The sequence below is a fragment of the Microtus ochrogaster genome, chromosome 19 (genome assembly GCF_000317375.1).
Source record: "Microtus ochrogaster isolate Prairie Vole_2 chromosome 19, MicOch1.0, whole genome shotgun sequence".
NCBI lineage: Eukaryota > Metazoa > Chordata > Mammalia > Rodentia > Cricetidae > Microtus > Microtus ochrogaster.
The window spans coordinates 2,342,140-2,366,238 of NC_022021.1; the positions used below are offsets into that span (position 1 = coordinate 2,342,140).

The 24,099-nt window shown below is 43.8% G+C and overlaps 1 protein-coding gene across 3 annotated transcripts in view; it reads left to right on the top strand.

The window, feature by feature from the left end:
* Nucleotides 1-24,099, top strand: part of Arhgef28 (Rho guanine nucleotide exchange factor 28) — a 295,501-nt gene that overhangs the window by 165,052 nt on the left and 106,350 nt on the right. Inside the window, exon 1 of one of the 3 annotated variants that reach the window (XM_026783748.1) lies at nt 11,258-11,408. The exons of the other annotated variants lie outside the window; for them this stretch is intronic. Within the exon in view, the coding sequence (XP_026639549.1) occupies nt 11,324-11,408 (85 nt within the window). The 5' untranslated portion in view covers nt 11,258-11,323. Of the gene's footprint in view, nt 1-11,257; nt 11,409-24,099 lie in introns of those variants that run through there. 3 annotated transcript variants of the gene reach the window in all.

Genomic DNA, 24,099 nt, shown 5'->3' on the forward strand with positions numbered 1-24,099 from the left:
TGCACTTTTTTCAGAGAGGGGCTCATGTAGTCCAGGCTGACCTCAAGCTCACCAAATAGCTGAGGATAACCAGAACTCTTGATTTTCCTGCTTCCATCTCCCAAGTGCTGGGATTAAACTTTGCAGCACTGGCTACAATTTTGAGTCATTCCATTTCAATTATTATTACATATAACTTGAGTAGAGGAAAAGTCCCTGTGGGACAGGGAGGATGGACACCAGGGGTAGATGAGCTGAAGTGATTGGAGGTAGAAACAAAGCTTTGTAACCAAACAGAATAGTAAGAGCCCGTCCAAAGACCATTTGGGATGAGAAAGAAACAGAAACAGGCAAACGGGGAGTTCTGAGACTGGGCTTTCTCAAGCTCCTGTGAGCCACAGACCTTCCAAGCCTCTCCTGGAAAGTTTAGTGGGACCATCAGTGGAGGGAAACTGAAGGAAATAGGTGATCTGATGGAACAGCACCCCTAAAGTGGGCATAAAGTGAAGGTATAGGTGGAATACGCTGTGGAGGACTCCATTGTGGGTGTCTAGTAAAAATCTTCGTCCTGGGTTCTAGTGGTGACGCGGGAGAGTGCCACCAGTAGTGCTGCCCCCCCCCCCCAACAACTACTAGAACTAGTTAGCCACTCAACTTGCTGAACATAGCGGACAATGAGGACTACTGAGAACTCAAGAACAGTGGCAATGGGTTTTTGATCCTACTGCACATACTGGCTTTGTGGGAGCCTAGGCAGTTTGGATGCTCAACTTACTAAACCTGGATGGAGGTGGGCGGTCCTTGAACTTCCCACAGGTCAGGGAACCCTGATTGCTCTTTGAGCTGATGAGGGAGGGGAACTTGATTGGGGGAGGGGGAGGGAAATGGGAGGCGGTGGCAGGGAGGAGGCAGAAATCCTTAATAAATAAATAAATTTAAAAAAAAAGACAAAAAAAAAAAGAAAGTGGTTACTGAGCAACAAATACTCATAAAACAGCTCATTTTCATCACACACGCATGGGAGATCAAAGGATCTGAGCCAGGGCCCACTTATAAGTGGAACCTCTCTCTCTCTCTCTGTCTCTCTATCTCTGTCTGTCTCTGTCTCTGTCTCTGTCTCTCTCTCACACACACACACACACATTCACATGTACGCATACACTCACACTCTCTCATACACACTCACACTTTCTCACACACACATTCGTACACACACTCTCACACAACCACTCCTACACACACACTCACACACATGCTCACATACTCTCACACACTCACACCCAAACACTCACACTCTCACATACACACTCATACACACACACTCACTCACACACCACTGCTGCTGCTGTTTGACCGTGCACAATCTCTATCAAGGTCTTGAGAATGTTGTATGAAATATGAAGGACAAGAAGAGGAAAGCGGAGAACTTCAAGGCTCTTGGACGTCTAGAAAGTCAGTTTTGACAGAGCTCATTATGACATGGGCTATAAAATACTCTTGTGATAGCTTTTTTTTAAAAAAAAATTTCACAAATTAATTTCATCCAAGATTTGAAGTAAAAGGCATGGGGACAAAGAAATCTTCCAAGATGGGTATTGCAAATATGAAGTTATTTGTATAAAAGTTGGGCTCTTAACTTCCTTTGCTCATTTCAGTGAGCTTTTATGGTGGTTGTTGAGGTTTTAGAAAGAGTTTTTGGTAGAAAAAAAGTTGCCGGCCTAGGCATTTGGCTGCATGTTGATTACAAGGTCAGTGTGGATCTCTTGCTAAGTTCTGTCTCTATGTATTTGTGGCTCCCTTGTTTGGGTAAAATTCTCCATGTGGAACGTGGAAAAAAACATTTTTCTTTAAATGTGACTGCTGGAGAATTTGTTGACAAACATTCATCCCATAAATCAAAAGAAAGTCTGTTTGAGGGATTTAGGTTAATGTAAACTGTGCTCTGTGTGCTTAGAAAGCAAAAAGAGACTGCAGCTTTGCTGGATGTTTGTAATCTGTGTTGTGGGATTTCCTCCCAGTGAAAAGTCCCAGGAAACTGTCAAGTTGTAGGACACTGACTCCTATCATGATGGGCCAAACATTCTTCATCTTGCTTGTTCAAAGATGTAAGATGGAGAAGGAAATAAAAAGAATGACATGAAAACCAGTTGGAGTTATTTGCTAATAGAATGAAGCATTGCTGTATTCTAAATTTAGCCTACACATCGGAATGAGAACTAGGAATTCTGAAGCTGGCCCTAACATCCAGAAGCCTGACTCGATCATTCTAGAAGGAACATGTACATCAAGACTTTGCAAAGGGCTCCAGGTTGTTCTTAAGTGGAGCCGAGGATGAAGGCCATGGCTCAGGGTCCTTCTGGAAGCCCAGTGATGTTGAAATCATTGCCAACCTTGCTGGCTTTCAGTACCTCTGCCACTGAGAAATGACACCACATTTTTATCTCCAGTGACTAAGGACTGAGTGGAAGCCTCTTTATATTAGCTTTGGAGATTCTCAGCTGTCATCACTACCATGTGGGGATCTGCAGGAAATGTGAAGGTCTTTCAAAGGAAAAGGATTGGAAACATCCGAAATACTTGAATTGGCTAATAAAAATTTTAAAATTATGTTAAACATTACAGAAAATCAAATGGCTATCATTGCCCGTTAGATCATGAACCAACTCGGGGCTGGCATTCATTGGATTGTTGGATGGGATAGGGGGAGGGGTGCGTGTTCATGCTGAAGGTCATAAGAGCATCATGGAGGTGCGCGATGACAGGTGCAGGCGCTATCTTCAGTATACTATAAATTGATGTTTTTTTTTTCCACCTTGTCGACCAGATATGTTTTCAAAATGTAATTGAAAGCAGGCAATGCTTCCTCTGAACTCTGAAGTTTTCCTTCTCTCAAACAAAACCTTTGACTTCAAGGTTCTAGAGTTAAACAAGCTTAGTAAATAAGGAAACTCCAAGGTTCTGTTCCCCCAAAAGCTTTGACTTTGATGTTTAGATGATTAATCTACAAATTTCACGCATGTCTACAACTAGTTAAAGAAACGACAGATAACTCATAAAACACAAAACACGGGAAAGAGAAGGACTGTCTTGGAGTGGTGTTATAGCATGTGTTTTATGGGGGGTTCCAGTGGCACCCAGAGATTTCGTCCCACCTCTTCATGTGGGAAGCACTTCAGTGGCGCAGCAATTTTGGAAACTTTCTCTTACTGAGAGTTCCTTGGCAGCTGGTTGGATCGTAGTGATGTGCTCAGGGGGGTTCAGCTTGGGTTTTTATTTGCTTTCCCCCCCTTCTTTCCTTCCTTCCTCTCTCCTTTCCTTCCTCCCTTCCTCCCTCCCTTCCCCTTCTTCCATCCATCTATCTATCCATCCATCTTTCCTTTCTTCCTTCTTTCCTTCCTTCATTTAGGTAACCCTTGGTTTATCCCTTGGAAGGAGGGCTTCAGCGAATTAAGATTTTTGGTGAATTTCCACACCAGATAGTACAAATGCTAACAACTCACTAGAACAAAACATTGCAACTTCCAGTGTGTTGAATCGGGAAGGCGTTTTTACAGAACAGGGCCCCTTACTTCATTTGTGGGCAAGAAAGTCACCAGAATTTGTTTCACACTGTGAGACTCTACTGAAGAAGTTTTGTAGCTGAAATATAGGAAGAAGAGAATCAACCATAAATTAAAAGAAATAACAATGGAGTAAAAGTGAAGCTGAATGTGTCAGGAACTTGAAAAGAAAATGGTGAGTGGGCTAGGAGAGTCTACCCAGTTCCTGAGATCTGTCTGTCAGTGAGATCCCAGCTGGCGGGACTGAGATGCATTGAGCTTCCCCACATGGGAACCTCTCTGGCAAGGGTTATACACATCCTTCAGCAGTATCAATTCCACACTTAGTGGACACGGATTATAAACAGTTGGTTCCCATCTTACCCTTTTAATAATAAATCTTATTTTTAGGAGCACTTTGGATTTATGCACTTTCTCCCCCTTTCTTTATTACCCACTTTCCCTTTTCTCTCCTGGCTTCTCATCATGATACTGATTTATACTTAGTCATCACCTTTTCCTTATCTTCTTGGTTATGAGAGTGTTTCACACTTTCCTGGTTTTTGATGATCTTGACAGTTTTGAGAAGTACTGATGCAGGAGTTTTGTGGATGTTCCAAGGATGGAATTTAAATGTTTTCCCCATTATTAAAGTGACAGTTTTGAAAAGAAGATTACACAGGTGAAGTGCCACATCCATCACAAGGTAAAAAGGGGTTGTCCTGTAGGAAGGAGGCCGTTTGTTTGTCCTGACCGCCCAGAACCAAAATAATCACCCAGAAACCATATTATTTAAATCACTGCTTGGCCCTTTAGCTTTAGCTTCTTATTGGCTAACCCTTACATATTAATTTAACCCATTTCTATTAATCTGTGTATTGCCACATGGCAGTGGCTTACCAGGTAAAGTTCCCAGCATCTGTCTCTGGTGGTGGCTCCATGGCTTCTCTCTGACTCCACCTCCTTTCTCCCAGCATTCCATTTAGTTTTCCCTGCCTAGTTCTGTTCCCCTATAACTCTGCTATAGGCCCAAAGCAGTTCCTTTATTTATTAGTGATAATCACAGCATACAGAGGGGAAAGCCCACATCATTGTCTTATCAACTTTATTAAACACTGCTGATGACATTCATTTCTTAACTGTAGCTGTGAAGTTATCCTTCTTCACCCTTTTTCCATACTGTAGTCTTTGGAAGGAAGGCAAGATGTGGGTGGAGGAGCTACATAAATTGGAATTCTTTTACACAGAAGGTTTGTATTCCTCTACTATCTGTTTGGACATTTACTAATATCTTTACAAAGATACTGCTATTCATTTTGAGTAATAATCTAACAATATTTTGTTGTCAAAGTATTAAGAATTTATTTAGCTTTAGTATTTGGAACTATCTTAGTTGGTGTCTGTACCCTTTTTATAGCCTCATGTTTGTGTGTATGTATGTGTGTTTAGCATGGTGAAAATATCATTTATGATTTGTTAGTTGATATGATATATGATACTTTATATTTGTCAAAAGTTATAGAACTTTATAGCACATTAAGTTGATGTTAATGTAAACAAACAAACATCAATGATAAGTATCTTAGTTACAAGTTTAAAGGTTTAGTTCATTTTTGTAATAGTAGGAAACATGATGGTGTACAAGCAGACATGGTGCTGGAGAAGAAGACAAGACTTCTCTATCTGGATCAGCAGGCAGCAGGAAGCATGGACCTGGCTAGAGCATTTGAATCCTCAAAACCCACCCCTAGCAACATACCTCCTCCAACAAGGACACACTTCCTAATAGTGCCACTCCCTGGTGACCAACCATTCAAATCTGTGAGCTTATGGTGACCATTCTTATTCAAACCACCACAGTGAGGAGCCTAGGGTTTTGTGGAGGTTTAAAGATAAACGTGAAGAAGTAGACTAATACTGTGATTGTCATAGACTTTTTACCTGAAATGTAGAATGTCCCAAAAGCAATTTGACTACATTAAAACATGTGAAACAAACTTATTGTGATTATTATTATTTGCTTGCTAGTGTAGTCAAGGATGGCCTTGAATTCTAACCTTTTTGTCTTTACTTTCCAAGTGCTAAAAGTATGTGAATTATGCTGTGATGCCATTTTATTTGGTACTGAAGGTCACACCCAGGCCTTCATGCTTGCTAGCATATTCTACCAACTGAATTACTTTCCCAGTCCCTGAAACAAACTCATTAAAGGGGACCAAATAACTTTGGAAATGAGTTATGTTTGCAAGAATAAAATGTAAAATAAACTGAACTGAAGCACAGATATTTCACTGGTGACATTTTTACCATTTAGATACTGCTTTACAGGTGTACTAGAACCGAGTACTTACGTGAACAGAGATGGTGGAGGATGCATGCCAGGGTTTTGTGGAGGTTTAAAATAAGAGTGAAGAAGTAGACTTATCTCTGTGATGGTGTTGTCATAGACATTTTTGCCTGCAATACTTTGGTCCTTCTAATCCCTGACAGATCACATGCTTTGCAAAATAGAGTTTGTAAGTAGCTGACTGTCATGAGGTGAAAACCCAAGACTCAACTCTCATTCTTTAAGGATAAGGTTTAGATGGCAGGTATTTGTGGGATAAATAAACACTGTGGTCTGAAGAGACATGCAGACATGAGAAAAGGAAGTGAAGTGAAGTCATTGGCAGTTGTCACATGTGTAATGAAACCTCTTGGTTCTTCATAGAAGGGAGGCGTGATGTGGGATGTCCTTCTGTATATGTGTTGCTCTTATTGGTTAATGAATAATGCTGCTTAGGCCTATGGAAGGGCAGAATATAGCCATAATGTAAGAGTATAGAGAGAGGGTAGGTGGAGTCAAGGAGATGCCATGTAGCTGCTGAAGGAGAAGGATGCTGGAACCTTACCAGTAGGCCACAGCCTCCTGGTGATACACAGATGAATAGAAATGGGCTAATTTAAGATGTAAGAGCTAGCTAGGACTATGCCTAAACTATTGGGCAAGCAGTGTTGTAATTAATATAGTTCCTGTGTGATTATTTAGGTCTGGGTGGCTTGGAAATGAACTCACAGTCTCCCATTTACAGAATCTTGTTCAGAAAATGGTTCCATTAGTGTTATCGGAGGGTGGCCATGGTCTCTTTGATGTCAAATGATCATATCAGACACTTGTGTAAACCCACATGAAGGGTGGGTGGCTCCAACAGGTTTGAGTGACATCCAGGTCACTCGACTGTAAGGCTGCTGTGGCCGCCATCACCTTCCTGACCAGTGTATCAGAGGTCCTCTTTATTGCTGGGTGGTGTGGCTTCTAAAATTGATGACAAAAGAAGGAACCAGAAATAACATGACTATTTACTCTTGAGGTCCTTCAGGGCTCCTGCTTCATGAAAGAGGTTATGATGTGAATACTTCAGCAGTACACTGTAGAAATACAAGGGGAGGACACTTTATTTCTGATTCATATTTAAATTATACTGGAAATGTCTTTTATTTCTTTATGCTATATTCCTCATGATAACCCCTGTAGTATAGATGTTACAATTCTATTTTGAATGTGCTAAGATTCAGAACATACGAGTGCGTGATTAAGGATACTAATTAAGTGGTATATATATATGTGTGTGTGTGTGTGTTGCTGATGCCCATAATTTTCCTTGTAGCATGAGGTGCTTTAAAAATATGTATCAAACTCAAGGAATTTGGTGTCTCTTTGGGAGATAAGAGAACTTCACAATTATTCTTCCTCAAATCCCATATTAATATTCTCTTGAGAAGATTTAGTTTTATCAAGGTCAAGAGGGAAGTGGCCCATTGTCTGTATGAAGAATGTGGAGGGGTATTTTCTGCATGGGTCCCCCAGAAAGCAGCAACTTGAAGGCAGCAGTGTCTGCCTTGAATGATAAGAACCTGGTGGAGCTGCTTTGCTCAGTGAAATTTTTGGTACTTAAAGAAGGCACTGGGAGGTGAAGGTGTATGTAGCCCATGAGCTCACTTATGCACTAAGGTCATGACTGTGTCTTGAGTCTTTACAAAGTGACTGGAGACGGTACCCTTAAATTCTTCCAACTGCAGTTTCGATCAGCCAATCAGACAAAGCGACAAAATGTATCTTTTGAATATGAATGAGATGTAAATAACTCCTTGGATTAATTTAAATGCAATCAAATTGACAAAATGGAGAGAGAAGAGAGAGGGAATGGTGCCCTCAATCACAGTAGGAAACAATGAGGACAAATGAAGCACACTTAAGGAGTCTTTGGAAGGCAAGCAACTGAGCTGACCTAAAAATAAAACAAGCTGTGCAAGTAATATTTTCTACTTCACTTTCCGTGCTACCGCAGGGCTGGTGAATGGAGCTCGTTCCATTTCTTCAACAGCTATGGACAGATGAAGGCAAATGAGGGCTCTGGAAAGTCTCTGGATGGCACAGCTGTTCCCTCATGTATTGCTGGCTCTTTTATTGTCAGAAAATTTCCATAAAGTCATTGATCTGTACTTTGTCAACAAGGATTGTACCTCTAGGAGAACAGGTTAAGACACACCCACATGTCACCTGAACCTGTAGAAACGCCATGCCGGTTCCTTCATGCCCTCGCTCTGTCTGTCTTCTTAAATGGTAGTCAAGGGAGGAACATCTGTTCAGTAACTTCTTTGGAAAGATTTGTTTTTAATTGTGTGTGAGACGGGAAGAGGATATCGAATTCTATAGAGCTGGCCACAAGGCAGTTGTGAGATGCCTAGTGTGGGTGCTGGGAAATGAACTCAAACCCTTGGTAAGTGCAGCAAATACTCTTAACTGCTTAGCCATCTCTCTAGCCCCTCTCGTAGATTCTTGACATGTACTTACCTATCTCCCAGTTCAGTGACTCTAAAATGTCTCTGTACCTGAGGATCAGCTAGGATGGCGCTCCTTCTTAGTACAGATTCCTGCACCACTGTTGGACTAGGAACCCAGTTGTTTGCGATGTAGTGGACACTCTGCTTCCTGTCCGCCTCACCCGTGCTGATGATGCCTCTGAGGGAGTCCTGGCCTGCACTGCTGCCTGTGCTGTTGAAGCCCGAGTCTGTCATTGCATTCTGGCCACCCTAAGCAAAACAAATTAGGGGCCCTGCTTGAATGGCATGCTTGTTGCGTTTGCCATTTTACCAAAAACATAGCTCCTCTTTTGCACGTTACCAGGACAACATAGTAAGTATAGCATCCCGATGCCTTGGTGAAGTAAGGAGCTAAAAACCACTAGCAGTGGCTGGGGGTGAGGACATCAGCATTTCTAACAGCCTGGGATCTCCTTGCAAACTCCTTGACACGTAACTGAATGAGCATAGCAATATCCTGATAGTATTTTAGGCTATGTCAGTGCAGATTCCCCCCCCCCCCCCATTTTTTGGCCTAGAGACGACTTAGAAGAAGCTTGTGGCCACACAATGTCCCAATGTTATCTGAAGTCTTAGGGAACTAGAAATTTTCTTTACTGAGAGATGATGTTCTTTCTACAAATGCAGATACTTTTATCACACAAGTATCAATATATTTTAAACAATTTTAAGAATCCTGTGCTTTATCAAAATATATAGTTGTAGTCAGTAGATGCTACAGTTACTACAGCTGTCGTGTAAGGTTTTTTACCCTCAGGTTGTGACCAACTTGTATGACTCCTTCATTTAACAATTGTTTACAGTGCCCCAGGCATGCTCCTGGGCTCTGTACATGAGACTGCATCTCAGGTAGCCCCGACTGGCCTGAAACTTGCTGTGCAAATGACTTCTGATCTTCTTGCCTCTCCTTTTAAGCGTCGGGATTCCAGGCCTGCACCATCAAGGCCAGGTGTGCAGTGCTGGGGACCAAGCCCAGGACTTCATGCATGTTAGGCAAACACTCTATCAACTAAGCTACATCTCGGGCTCCAGATGCTCTTGTCTATTTTGTTTACTTTTTAAAAAATTAATGTTTTTAATAGAAGAATTACATCACTTCCCCTTCCTCCCTCCTACCCCTCCCAACTACTCTCCCTCAAATTATATCCCCCTCAAGTTGATAGCCTCTTCTTATTTGATTATATTTGGTGCACAAATACACACATGTAATTTTTAAATTTTTATTTAGGAGGGGGACACATATGTCAGAACACACATGTGAAATCAGAAGATGACTCTTTCCATCATGTGGGTCCCAGGGATCGAACTAGGGTTGTTAGGCTTGAAGCCATCTCCCTGACCCCACTGTGTGGTTTTTTTTCTTATTAAGGATCATATTGGTTAAAACTCTTTTACTTGATGTTAAAGGCTGGGAATAATTTATTCTTACAGTTGTACCCATCTGTTCAAGAAAAATGTATTGAGCTGAAAGGCTACAACAAAGATAAATCACTCAATTTTCCTTTAGGTTAAATCCCCGCAGCTATATTCTAGCTTTGTTTTGTCAGAGTTTCCTAATGATCTAGAAAACCATAGGAAAGCTCAGTAGTAGTTTACATAATCCGGATTCGGACTTGAATTTACACCCTGTAGCCCCTCCCACTTTTTATCTTGGCCTGTGCCCCTAGCTCACACCTCCCTAATCAGAGAGGATTAGCTACCCACAGTGCACGCTAGGAAGCTGTTTCTACCACAGCACAGCGCTGGTGCCAAGGGCTGGAATGCTAATGAAGATACACGCTGTCATGTTCCAAGCCTGCAGGATCAAATGGCTCCTTGTGTTGTTTCCTTTAGTTTCGCCGAACATCCCAAGGCTTCATAAAACAGAGCAAAACCTAGGACTTCTTGGTGTTCCTCCTGCATGGAGTGCTTTAGAGACTCCTGCAGGAGAGTCCTCTATAGACCTTGGCTGCTCAGCTTGATCTTATTTGGGTCCCCTATCTCTGTGTGTGAGTGGCAGCTGTGATTTATGGGGAGGCAGTGTGGGCTTCCACTGAATGCTAATCATTGGGAAGCATTTAGGGGGAACTGCAGGACCTTTTGGTTTGTGGCAAATGAGTCATTAGCATAGTGAGATGGACTGAAAGTTTAGCACTGAGCTACAGAGTCACCCAAAACCTTATGACTGACTGCTAAACTTGGTAACAGTTCAGGGAACGAGCAAACAAACAACCAAGTCATCCTAAACAGTAGTAAGTGACTTTGGATGGGTGTGATGAGGTGAGCACCATTGCCTATGAAGTTGAAAGCGTCTGACCAATTTAGGACCAAAAGGACCAGGAGACCAGACTGTTCAATAAAATATCAGTTACCCTTCAACCTGCCCAAGTTGCTGATGGTGTAGACGCTCAGTTTCTCTGGAGGGGTGGACCCTGGAGCAGACTGGCTTGCGATTGCTGTGGATCAACTCTCGGCACACAAGCTGCTGCGTTCATCTCGCAGCACAACACAGCTTTCCCTAAGAAACGATTTCCTAGCTCTCAGCAAAACAGGCGCCTGCCTTAGGAAGCTTTTCTTGAATCTCGGGCAGCGGTTCTTTCTCATCCCCGCGTCCGCCCTTCCTTCTTCATTTCCATATCTAGCCACAAGAAGAGGGGAGTTAATGATTCATTTGTTCCCTGATGACCTTTTGAATAACTGGACTGCGATGTATCAGCCAGACTGCAGGTCTCCCGCTCTCCCCCTCCGGCTTCTCTGGTTTGGCTTTAATATTTACAGCCTCCTTGTTGGTCTACATGCCTGAACGCCCGAAGGAAGCAAAACATTTATTGCCTCTCCCTCCCTGAGTTTGGAGCTGTTTCACCCAGCCCCATTCCCGCCTTTGACATCACGGGGAGGCTCCTGGCTGGGCACGGTCTGCCTGCTCTCCTCTGCCTCAGCTGGTCCTTTTACCCAAACAAACAATGGATTCTGACTCCGACTCACCTTTCAACTACTCCTGGCCTTCCTTCCCCAAGATGAAGATTCGGCGCAGGGCATCCAAGAAAGGTAGATAGATCATGGTGCCTTTTGTTTGCCCAGAGCCAAACCCCAGCACCTCCCGTTCTTACCTCTCTGCCGCGCATTTCCCTGCCTGCCTGCCTGCCTGCCTGCCTGCCTGCCTGCGACTGTAGTTCATGTTTTCACACGTCTTTTAGAGCTCTTGCTGTACAAACACTTGGTGTGTGGACTCCCAGGGTATACTTATTTCCTCCTTCTGTTCCTTCTACTTTAAAAACTATCTTAGTGTGACTATCCATACTTAAAAAAAAAAATGCAGGGGTCGGGGAGGTGCCTGGGGGTCACCGCAAGGTAAATGGTTTGGATTCATTTAATCAGAGTTACCTTGGAGTTACCTTGACAATAGAGTCCTGTTGATTTAAACATGTCTAGACTTTGTAAAGTTTAAAGAGAACGAGCGCTTGCTACTTACTTTATGCTTCTAATTTTTTTTTAATGTTTTGAAATTAATTGCTTAAGGAAGATTAGTTCGTTCAAAATCCTATCTAAAGATTATGTAGTTGTTACAAGGAAAGGATTTAGAAACAGTGATTTCAACAAGAAAGTCTCTGGAGAACCCAGAGACCAATCTGTTTGCCTTGAGTCATACAAGTAAGCAAGGTCACCCAGAAGGAAGAAGGGCCTGGAATCCCTGGTGGTGCATGGTGGAAGGGACATGCCTGGCTTATTTCCTCTTCTTGGGCCCTTGCTGTAGTGTGGGCTTAGCAACCAAGGGGAAAGTTCTCCGGGAAGCACTAGAGAAGGGAGACTCTCCCTTCCTGGGCTAGGAGGCAGAGGTGGTTCTTGTTGCCTTCTGAGACTTAAAAAAGACAGGGAGGTAGTAGGCTGCCCTTCCCATCCCTCGTCTTGTGTACAGACTTGAGTGGTCTTGTCTTTAACTCCAGGGGGAAGGAACATGGAAGATGGCTGGTTATGGGGCATTTCTCCTTATGTTTCTGTCTTCTGGAGCTTGCCAACTCTGTACAGCAGCGATGTACCTGAGGCACTTTGTGTTCGCACAGGGGATGGACTCCTGCCATAACCCACGTACCTGGTTAGCTTCAGGGATTTTCTTCTGATCTTCCAGGATAAGATAAAGGTGTTGTTTGTTTGTTTGCCTTTTAGCTGGAATTAATGCAATTTTAGTAATAAAATGAGTTGGACAGGAGGGGAAGCCAGAAGCCTCGGCCCCAGCACCTTTCTCAGGCTGCTCCACTGTCATCCTTAAGGCAACTGTTAGATACCTTAATACTTAGTGTTTAATATATTATTTGGTTATCCTGTCTTAAAACCAATTTCTTCTGTATTTTGTACCCAAGGAAAGAGTTCGTTTTATTTTACAAGGTTTTATTGAGTTTATAGATATAAGGAAGGGATTTTAAAATGTGAGTGGTAAAGCCCATCTCCCTTTAAAAGGTGCAGTTCATTTATTAAAGGACATAGGGTATTGTCATACATGATTCTGGGAGAAGGCACACGCAGGACAGCAGCCACCAGCATGTAAAAGTGAGCTCATACGTAGATAGAAGGCAAAGTAAAACTGTAACAAAGGGGAAATCTGGGTAAAGAGTCCAGTAATCTTTGTGTTTCTCCTACTTTTCCAGGTCTTTTGTGATTTGCAATTATTATCAAAGCATAAAGTTTTACCAAGTATGACTTATGTCCAAGAGGAGAGATACTTAGAGGTCCCAAAAACTGAGGATGCATTTTTAGTTGTGGGATACTGGGGAGTGTAGCAAGAGCAGGTTATGCTAATTTTATATTTCTGTTGTCCGAATAATCTAGTGGGTGCCCATACTTTGGCGGCTGAGACTCCAGGTAGAGAACAACCTGGGAGGGAAAAGATTAGGACTGGAAGCCTGGGAGAGCCTTGAGAGGCCAGTGGAGTGGTAGGAACACATGAATCACTTCTCCCTTTAAACCCAGATTTGGAGCACTGCCAGCCCGAGCCAGAGCAGAAAGTCATAGCAAAGCTATGTATAAATTAAACCTGGTTCAAGTGAAAGCAAGCACCTGGGTAGGAAAATGATTAACTCTTTGCCCCCAGCAAGCAAAAGACAAGCGAGAATGAAGTCTGTAGGGTGGCACGGGGGATTTTTAGAGTGCAGAGCACATGTCCCTCCTTGTTTAAGTGACGGTGACCTAGTTGTGAAGAAAGTGATTGGTCCTGATGTAACATCAGCTGGACAGGATCCCAGACCCATAAGCCCTTAGAGAGCCACAAGGGTTCTAGAGATGAGCCAGGCCGGCCACCTTACCTCCCCGGGACCAAAAGCACCAGTTCCTCCCCTCCCCCATTTAGTAGCAAAACAGCAGCAGCAGCAGCAGCAACAACAACAACAAAACCATAAGAAATCTGACTTTGACGAGGTCTCACTGTAGAGTCGTGGCTGGCTTGAATTTGCCGTGCAGAGCAGGCTGGCCTTGAACTCAGAGATCTGCCCTTCTCTGCTTCCCAAGCACTGGGATTAAAGGAGCGTGCCACCACACCTGGTCCAATAATTCTGCTTTTCTAACTCAGCAGCCAGTTTGTGAAGAACACGCTTTCTCGTCTTTGAAAGGGTAATACCTTTGTTAGTGCCTCTTCACCAGTAAGATTTTCTCTTCTTTCTCTCTACCTGTCCTCGTGTATCTGTGTGTGTGTGTACATGTTTATGTATGTGCTGAGGCTAAACATTAACCTCCGACATTGTTCCTTAAGAGCTGTCCTCCTTTTCCGAGACAAGGTTTCTCCCTGGAACCTGGGGCTTACAATGAAGTTAGGCCAGCTGTCAAGAAGGCCCCAGGGAGCCACCTATCACTTCCCCAATACTGGGCAGAGACTGCCACCACACTTGTTTTTTTTCCTTGGGGACAGAACTCGGCTGGTCATGTTCTTTGGTTAGCAGTGGACCTGCTGATCCGTCTCCCTGGCTCCTCTCCCATTCCTTCCAATCATCAGCAAAGTTATTCTCCCTGGAGGTCCAGCTGCCTTGGAAGTCTTGAAGGAGGATCTTAGGGCTTTGAATTTATGGTCTGTTAAGCAAATGTCTCTTGTATTCATTAAGGTGTACGCTCTTCCAGTCTCTACCATCGGCTCCCCGTCTTTACCCTCTTTGCTTTATTTCTTGCCTCCAGAGGCCCTCTCTCCTGTTCGTTTTCAGTTCTTCGATAGATGTTCAGATGCATCCACAATTCCCAGCTTGCTTAGTGAGTGATGTGAAGTTTCAACAGGGGTTTGTAAACAAGAAAACCCACCAAACAGTATTTTAACTCAGAACTTGCTTTTCCTCTTGCCTTTAGAGAAGGAGACTATGTCACCATTCTTTGGAAATTACGTGTGCCTCTGGGAGGGGCTCATGGAAGCAGTTAGAGCCAAGTTGGCCAACATGAGATCTGGGAAGGCCATTCTCAGAAACTGCCCTCCGTCATCTCATGGGCAGCCCCAGGACAAGTCACTTTTGGAGCCCAGTGGTTACTAATTGGAGTCGGTCAGAAACCGTGACCGTTCTGCTTCAAGGGCTCTAGGAATGCCTGGATTTTTGTTTTGTTGGTTTCAGTAGGCAAATCAACTAAGAAATGTAATGTTTGTTAATCAAAGATTAATCATAAAAAAACCCACAGAGATCAGACTTCTCATAGGTTTCCCATCATTATCATTCAATCTTGGCAGGGCATACCTTGCCGTAAGTCATCGGACCCTCGGGAATGTCGACACGGGCTCCCCTCCATACGTTTCTTCCACTCTGCAGCGTCTCTCCTCTCCCAGGTCATAGCAGGTTCCTCTTCAGGGAGGCTGGATGTGAAGAAGTGCCATTGTCTTTTCATGTGGGCAAAGCCTCCAGAGTTCCAAAGGAGCCAGTACAAACTAGAAAGTTTGACAAACCTGAGAAGCTTGGGTAATCCTAGAATTGTGCACTCACGACCAGTGCAGTAACAGCAGAGTGCGATACTTTACCAATTGTTACTGAACTCCAGTGGATGCTTGCCGTAGGGAATGCATGATTCTTACAACAGCTCTGTAACAAGGAGCTATCTCTGTTTTCTCAGTGAGGAACGCGAGCCTTAGAGAGTGCTGCTGTTTGGGTGTGACTTGTGTTAGCTAAGAATGCGTATGTTGGCAGTTCAGTCCCAGGATAGTGTTGAGACTTAGATGAAGTAAGACCCAGAAGAGGTCGTTAGGTCACAAAAGGCCCTTCCCTTGTTAGTTCTCGAGAAGACTGTTATGAAACAGCAGACTGGCCCTTGCGTGTCTTCAGGAGGCCTAGCTTACATGGGATGTCTCCCGTGATAGTTCATGCTGCAATGCTTACATGGGATGTCTCCCGTGATAGTTCATGCTGCAATGCTGGTGTCGCTGTTCCATCCATTCCCTTTCCTTACTCAAGTGCTTACCGGTCTCTGAGCTTCCTAGAATACCTTTGGAATCAGCTTTGAAACACTCTCTTGTCTATGGTTATCACAAAGTGTCTGAAGTTAGGTAACTTATAAATTAAAAGGGTCTGTTTAGCTCACTGTTCGGGATGTTTAAAGTTGAAACAGCATAGCATTGACTCCTAGGAGGGCTCCTTCACTAGGTCACATAACGAGGCCACACCCACTCCAGCAAGGCCAGGCCTCTTAATGCTACACCCTCAGCATTCATCTATGAGTCTCTGGGACCATTCTTATTCAGAGCACCCCAGGGTGAGCAGGCCAGGAAATCCACAGTCTTCTAGATGGAGAGACGGACAGAATGAGAAGTGTGCCGGGAGTGAGATGACAGTCTTCCTCTTTCACTTCTGTGCTGGGGTCTGGCTGTGTTGCTCAGTCTGGTCTTCAACTCTGGGGTTCAGATGATCCTCCTGTTCCAGCCTCCCCAGTAGTACGACTACACACGTGTGACACCATGCTTGGTTTGCTTTGTTCTGGACATGACCTCGTTTAGTATTTGAAGAACGGGTATTTGATCTGAAAAGTAACTCTTTTTTTTTTTTTTTTTTTTTTTTTTTTTTTTTTTTTTGAGACAGGGTTTCTCTGTGGTTTTGGAGCCTGTCCTGGAACTAGCTCTTGTAGACCAGGCTGGTCTCGAACTCACAGAGATCCGCCTGCCTCTGCCTCCCGAGTGCTGGGATTAAAGGCGTGCGCCACCACCGCCCAGCTTGAAAAGTAACTCTTAATTTGCATTTAGAAGTATGATGACATTTCCGAAGTTTAGTGATAACTGTTAAAGGCAAATTACTTTAGCTTCATGAGCTTGCTCATTCCCTTCTTTCTTTTCATGGAATAGACGTGTGTTTGTGTGTGTGTGTGTGTGTGTGTGTGTGTGTGTGTGTGTGTGTGTGTGTTTGGGTATAATCTAGAAATTTACAAGGAAATTAATAGGTCATTTCAAAAAGCCTTACGACACATCTTAGGGACTAGAGAAATGACTCAGCAGTTAAGACTGCTCTTCCAGAGGACCCAGATTGAATTCCAGGTTCAATTAGTCCCCACATGGCATCTAACAGCTGTCTGTAACTCCAAGATCTGACAAACTCACACAGACATACATGCAGGCAAACACCAATGTACACAAAGTAAAAGTAAATAAATTATTTTTTTTATGAAAAAATAAGATAAATTTTCCCCTTAAGGTGACATAACTCGCTAAGGTGTCTTTGCTGTCAGTGAGCTATGTTTCACAGAGAGTAGTTTCAATGGCGGACTGCAAGGAAGTGCCTCTCTGTCGTAAAGGACAGGGGCTACATTGCAAGCCTGTGGCAGACAACACCGATAACAATAGCTTCATAATCTCCTTAATTAAACAAATACTTAGCCAAATATTTGAAAGTGATCCCCCCTCCCATCTCTGTAGGAGGAAGGAAATAGTATTACAATTTATTGTCTCCGTGTTTGAGAAACTTCTCAAATTCTACAGGAGAGACTAGTACAACTTACTGTTGAATCTCACAGTGAAGAGGGGCATCCTGGCTGGGAATGTAGTATGGTGTGGGGGCGCTCGCCTAGTGTATGTATGGCATATGCTTGTTCAGTCCCCATCCCTGAACAAAAACAACACAAAAATTGAAAAGCCGTAGGAAGGCAGGGTGGAAGGCATCACCAAGGGGATGGCACTCGGCAGCCTGTGGTGAACTAACAGATTTACACTGGCAGTGTGGCCCCTCCAAAAGGATGCCGCGTCAGACATGCACAGAGCGGAACAAAGTGATGGAGAAGAGCCCAGTGGTGTGCACTGCTGATTCACGAGGATATGGAAATATTGTGCAACACTGGGCGTTTCTCTGGCCTCTGTGCCTATCTGTATCTGTGTGCTTGGCACCTCCCCTTTCCAGCACTCATGGGAGCGTATGCCTTCCGAGGTATGCTGACTGGGGCTCTCACCCATTGAGACCAACCCCAGCGATAAGCCCACGGTGGGCACATCACCCAGATGGAGCCAGTCAGAATCCTTCCTTTGGATGAAATGCTTTTCTTCTCGGGTGGCATCTCTGGAGAAGTTGGCTACGAAGCCATTAACTATAGAAAGCTAGTCTATAGTCAGAAGGAATGCAAAGAGAAGCAAATAAGGCTCCAGGCCTATGCACTAGTCTCTGCGGCCCCCGTAGCTGCCCACTTCCCTACTCAAGCTCTGGTTATTAAATCCCTTCAATTCTGTGAGTTAACCTCCTGGTCTCCTTCATTCCTTTTTATTGTTAGAAATTTAGGTGAATATCTCTTCTCAAAAACTGGAAGCCTCTGGCTTTTCCATCAAGATGCAGCTCATAGACTCTTTCTCAGGTCTCTCCTGTCTCCCCTCAGAGGTCGGCATTCTGCTTTGCTATGTCTTCTTCTCATGGCCCTTCTCTTTCTCTGTCATAGCTAGCATTTCATATCTCTCCCCTGAGGTTCCTGGAAGGTAGGGCTGTCCTATGCATCCCACATCCTCCAGTGTTGGGTCATGGAATGCAGGCAGTGAATATTGATTTACTTACTATTTATTTTTGTCTACAGTCAGCCTTATTTCCACAAAGTATACTGTATAGATAGTGGGATGGGGAGTAGGGGAGAGTAGATTTTCTTAGATTTCTCCTGCCGACTCTTTACCCTTTCCTTGTTAGTATTTAATATGGTTTCCTGGTGAGACTGGAGGGCAGTTGGTGGTAGGGGGAGTCTGGTTCTTGAATCTGTGCAGATTCTGGGTCTTTCTGGCTCTTACTGAACTGACCTAGCCTCTTCTCAGAAATATGACTTCTTGAGTTTGGCACCTGTGACCAAGGTCTACTGCTGGGGTCATCCCCTGGTGTCAGCAGGGCTTGGTGACTCTCCTCCTGGACTTCTAGTGATTTGGCTTGCCCTTGGCTCTCATATGACAGAACTTGGGGTCTCTGTCCTTGGATGCTGTCCCAGATGCTCTCTCCAGAAACATCTACCATACGTCTTCTTTTACGGGGTGGTGGCTATGATAGGAACCCATATATCCTCAGTCCACCCCTGATTGCGTCTCTCTGGGGTGTTTGGGATCTCAGAGGTCTTCTTGGCATGTAGGCAACTGGAAACAACCTGGGGAAGCCAAGACGGGCACTGCTGGGTGATTTTTATGTGCGTGAACCTCATTTCCTCAGGATTCAGATGATCTGAATTTTTTTTTTTTTTTAAAAAAACCACCCGTTCTTAGAGTGGAAACCTATCTCACACTTCTTCCCCAGGGAGAGAAACCACTTATTTGTGCCTTTAATCTTCATTATCCTCACAGTGGAGAGCCCTGATCATGGACAAATCCCATGTCCAGCTCTCTTTCATGTTTACCTGCCCAGAGGTTTCCCTGATAATGGAGTACGATTTAGAAATTCATCAGTGTTTCTCAGCCAGAAGAAACCTGGACTGATTTGAGGACTTGCCAGGCATCACTTAGCTTTCATTATTCATTCACCCACTCATTCATTCATTCATTCACTCATTCATTCATTCAAAATGTTCTTCTTGAAGATCCTGAAGAAATAAGTGACTTTATTATAGTTCCAAGAATAATTCTCTGTTCTGCTAATGTAGCGCCTTGCCTATGGGATAACTCAATAGCTTCTGATGACTTTTAGGGGGTGAAAGCATGGATTACTCTAGAGACAGGTCCTAGGGTGTTGAAACTCCTTGCAGCATTAGAAATGAACAAAATCATGTCTGTGTGCCAGTATCTGTCTATAGGAAGGATATGAATTAGTCATTGAGTTCCCATGATGATGACATCTGGGGACATCTTCCTTAGCCGCTTGTTAATGTTTTAGAACTACTTGAAGTGGTTTTGACAAGAACAACAGCAACAAAGGAAAACACTTTGTATTTCTGTGGCTGTCAGTTCTGTCTTGGGTCTCATGCCATGGGTTAGTTTCCTCTACAGCTTGCCAGTGTGGTCTTTATGCTCACTTACTTCAGGCCTCAGAGGATTTAACCAAGAAAAAAAGGGTTGTTGACTGAATCTAATCACACCAAAGTCCACACACAAACATAATATCTACTTGAGTGCCCAGTGGGAAAGAGAGCAGAAACAAATTATTTACACACTTGAGAGTCCGTTCAAATGTAAACATGTGTGTTGGAAGGCCGCTTTGTGCTGCTAGAATTAGGAATTAGGACTAGGAAAGATTTGGGGGAAATGGTTGCCCTCAAAGGATTGCTCTTTCTCCCTGCCTCTCACTTTCCTTATTGCCTCTTGGGTGTTATGGAGGCAGGGTGGAGGACTAGTTCCTCAGTCAGTAATTAGGACTGTTAAGTCTCTCAAACAGCAGAAAGGACTTTGCTAAAGATCTGATGCAATGGAACCAAAAATAGCTGGGTCTGGACAAAAGAGTGTTTGACCCTCCGAGAAAGGCCTTTCACCTCAGGAGTCCACTGGCTTCTGTGTTTAGCTATCACTCTTGGTAGAAGGACTAGGCAGTGAAGCAAGATTCCAGGAGGTAAAGCAAGTTCTGAGGACACTGGACACTTTGGTATGATGGTCAGAGGTTTCTTGGTTTCTCCACTGGCCTTCTCTCGGTACAGACTGAGGTCTACAAGTAACCTAGCTTCCATCCAACCCACAGGAAATTCCTCGGCTGGAGATCTTTCTGGAATCTGGATAATTTTTCTGTGTAGCCACAGGTCCAGCTCAGAAGAGCTTGAGGTGAGATCTTCCATGCCAAGAGCAAAGTCCCGAGAGAGCTTTGAAGAGGAATGGCTAAGGAGAAGAGCAACAGTTCTCTGGGAATGGTTGCTCTCAGTGTGAGGGCACGCGAGGGTACTGTATTCTTTCTTCTGGGTCGAAGAGAAATCAGCCCAAGGGCCTTCTGTGCATTCCAGAACTTCACCGAGACCACTTAAATTGGGAAACAGAGACAAAGAGAGGGCTAGTTCTTGGTCATCGCTGGGTTCGTGCCACAGTAGTTCATCCCTCACACACCGGGACTGGGTTCCCACTGACATCTCTCCTTTGGGCTGAATCTTACTCCACCCACTTTTATCTGGTAGTTCTGAGGTGGAATCCAGGGCTTTGTGCATTGTGGCTGAGCTACGCCCCTGGCCCACCTCACATTTTGAGACCTGAACGTGTGAGAGATTTTTGAGGATAGACAGAGGTAGTAGGGAGATGGGAGTGGGTGAGAGTGGTTGGTATGTGTTATGTGCATGTTTGAAATTTGTACATGGAATATGTACATTTGTCAAGTACAAATTTAAACAACAGAAATACAATAACTAGGAAAAAAGAATATGTTAATACCCATGTGGTTATGGAGAATACAGATGGCAGGTGGCTACAAACAGCCCTGTGTACTCCTAGGGAAAACACTTCCAAATAAGATGCTCGTGCATATATTACCTGATACGGGTGACTTACTGATAAACTGCTGTTTTGCATGAAAAGACACATTGCAAAAGAAATGAGCTTTCTCCCCCTCTTGTTTTTTTTACGTAAGGATGTTGTTTTTGAAAAATCTAGCAATTGTAGATCATAAAGATTTGAAAGTAAAACCATATATTTCATGACATGTAGCTATCTGTTGGTGTCTTGGTTTCCTCTCCAGCTCTTTCCCCTGGGTATTTTGAATGTTGTGCTGTTAAAGCAAAATGAAATTTTACATCTGCTGTTTGATGGATGTTTTCTCAGCTAGGTCCACACTGTCATATCCCGGGAGCAAGTTACCAGGAGAAATTACACACGGGGGACCCAGGAAGTAGGCAAACACACCCAGGGATAAGTCCCACTGAAACATATTAATGAGACTTCTTAATGGGAAAATACCAGACATTGTTCAAATACCATTTTCTTTAAAAATTTTAAGTGCACATGCTATGTAAGTTGTCTTAATAGTAATCTATTTGTTATAAACTGATGGAAATTTCTAATTTTCCTACTTGTATGTTGTAGCACTGTAAAAATAAAATTGTGCTTACTTTGTCTCTGATGTATGTTATATTGTATAGTCAGAGGCATAAATTTGTGAAGAGAAAAATTAAATGATATGACTTCTTGGCAGTTCATTCTTCTACGAATAATAAAGATGATTATAGATAATTCATCTAGACTTTTACACATGTGCACATTCTCTCCCCCCCCCACACACAAGGGGTAGTTCAGAATTGTCTGCCAGACTGGATTGAAGCTGTATCTGCATTTCTAAAATAATTTCTATGAAATATTTGAGCATATATCAGTTTTTATGGCTGCGATAGCAACTTTTTTTGGGGGGGGGGGACAAGAAAGTCATGCTGCTGCTAAACCATCTTTCTTTCTTTCCCCAAGGCCAGGTGTTTATCATGCATTCAATGCATCTGTACAATGTCCATTACGAAATGCTCACCAATATTAGGAATATTAATTTCACATTAATCTTTAGATTGATTAGTCTCTGCTAGAGTATAGCCCAGAGTCAAACATTATTTCCTTTGTTTCCAAACAGAGCATTCAGTAACCTCAGAGATATAGGAAAGTGCTTGGAGCCTAGCAGGGTGCTTGCCAGTTATTGGTTATGTGGTCTTGGGGACCTCAAATGACGCCTTGATTTCCTAGACTGTGTTATTTGGCGATCAGACAGATATCTGGTTCATAATGAGGACAATGCATGTGGTTGTCATAGCTGTGCAGCGCCATGTGGACCAGCTGTGCCGAAGATGATGCTTTTGTTATATTTCACATTTTATTCCTTCTTGACCAGCGCCTTTCCCCATCCCTCCCCTTGTTCCTTCATTTATAAATTTTCCTGATGTCCCCTATTTCTTTAGAGGAGGTAGTCTACTCTGTTAGTTTTTTGAGGCAGAATCCCACTGTGTAGGCCAAACAGCTTTACACTCACAATCCTCCTGCCTCAGCTCCTGAGTACTGGGATTACAGCCTTGTGCCACCATTACCAGATCCTGATGCTTTGAGTGAGGGGGTTAAATAGTGCTATTCTCAGGCTGTTGATATCAGGGGCAAAGGAAGTCAGGGTCTATATTGTTTTATTTGTGCTATTTATTGGTCAGACCCAACCAGGAAGTTACCTCTGCCTGGAGAAGTGAAATGAAAATTTCTTCTCTGAGGTGTGGTGGATGCTCGGGAAGGAGAGCCTGTTGGCCCTGCTGAGACTTGGCAGGTGACAGTAATGACGTGCCTTGAGGATGTTTGCAAAGGTCAGAGAAGCAGAGAGGCCTGGGCTGGGCCCAGCGGGTTCATGGTGAGTGTTGGGAAAAGAGTTGGAAGGACAGGGAGAGAGAAGAAAGTCTGGAGAAGAACTAAAAAAACTGGGACAAAGCCAAAGAAGCTTCCAGAAGCTGAGAAGACATTTTAGCTCCCCTTACCCCACAAGAGGATTCTCTTAATTATTCCTGGTACAAGTTTATTCTCTCTCTCTCTCTCTCTCTCTCTCTCTCTCTCTCTCTCTCTCTCTCTCTCTCTCCTTTTCTTTTTGTTTGTTTTCCAAGACAGAGTTTCTCTGTGTAGTCCTGGATCCCTGGAACTTGCTTTGTCAACTAGACAGGCCTTGAACTACAGAGATCCACCCGCCTCTGCCTCCCAAGTGCTGGGATTAAAGGCTTGTGCCACCACCACCACCTGGCACAAATTTCTTCTCTTGAGGTGAAATTATTCCTTATTTCCACAGTTACTGATTGCATATTGCGTATGGCCCGGCCTGCTTCTTGTCACTGGGGACAAAGAGAATACAATGTTCAAAGTCACTCTTCTTCTAGGACTTATGTTCTTGGAAGGAAATAGACACATGGAGTAAGCAGATATAACTGGTGGAAGAGATGATAAAGTAGATTGTGAATGGCTGGGAAAATGCCGCCATGGGTGCCAATGGATAAGACAGAAGCTGTCCCTAGGAGGGCCACTGCTGCCACAGACGATATTGGTCACTGTTTCATAGCTGCCTCCCACTGAATCCTGCAACCCGGCTTACCTAGTGTGCCTGGCTAGTTAGTCTTATTAAATCCTCCTGTGTTCATATAGTTCTTTGTTTTTGTTATTTTGTCTCTCCCCTTCCCCTCCACCCTGGAGCTGAGGATGGAACCCAGGGCCATGCTAGGCAAGTGCTCTATCACTGAGCTAAACCCCCAACTCCCAGTTCTATGTTTAAGACAAAGCACACTGCAGGAAGAGGAAAAGGAAGGAAGGAGAGAGGGAAGAAGGGAGTGAGGAAGGGAGGAAGGAAGGGAGGAAGGAAGGAAGGAAGGAAGGAAGGGAGGAAGGAAGGAAGGGAGGGAGGGAGGGAGGGAGGGAGGAAGGAAGGAAGGGAGGGAGGAAGGAAGGAAG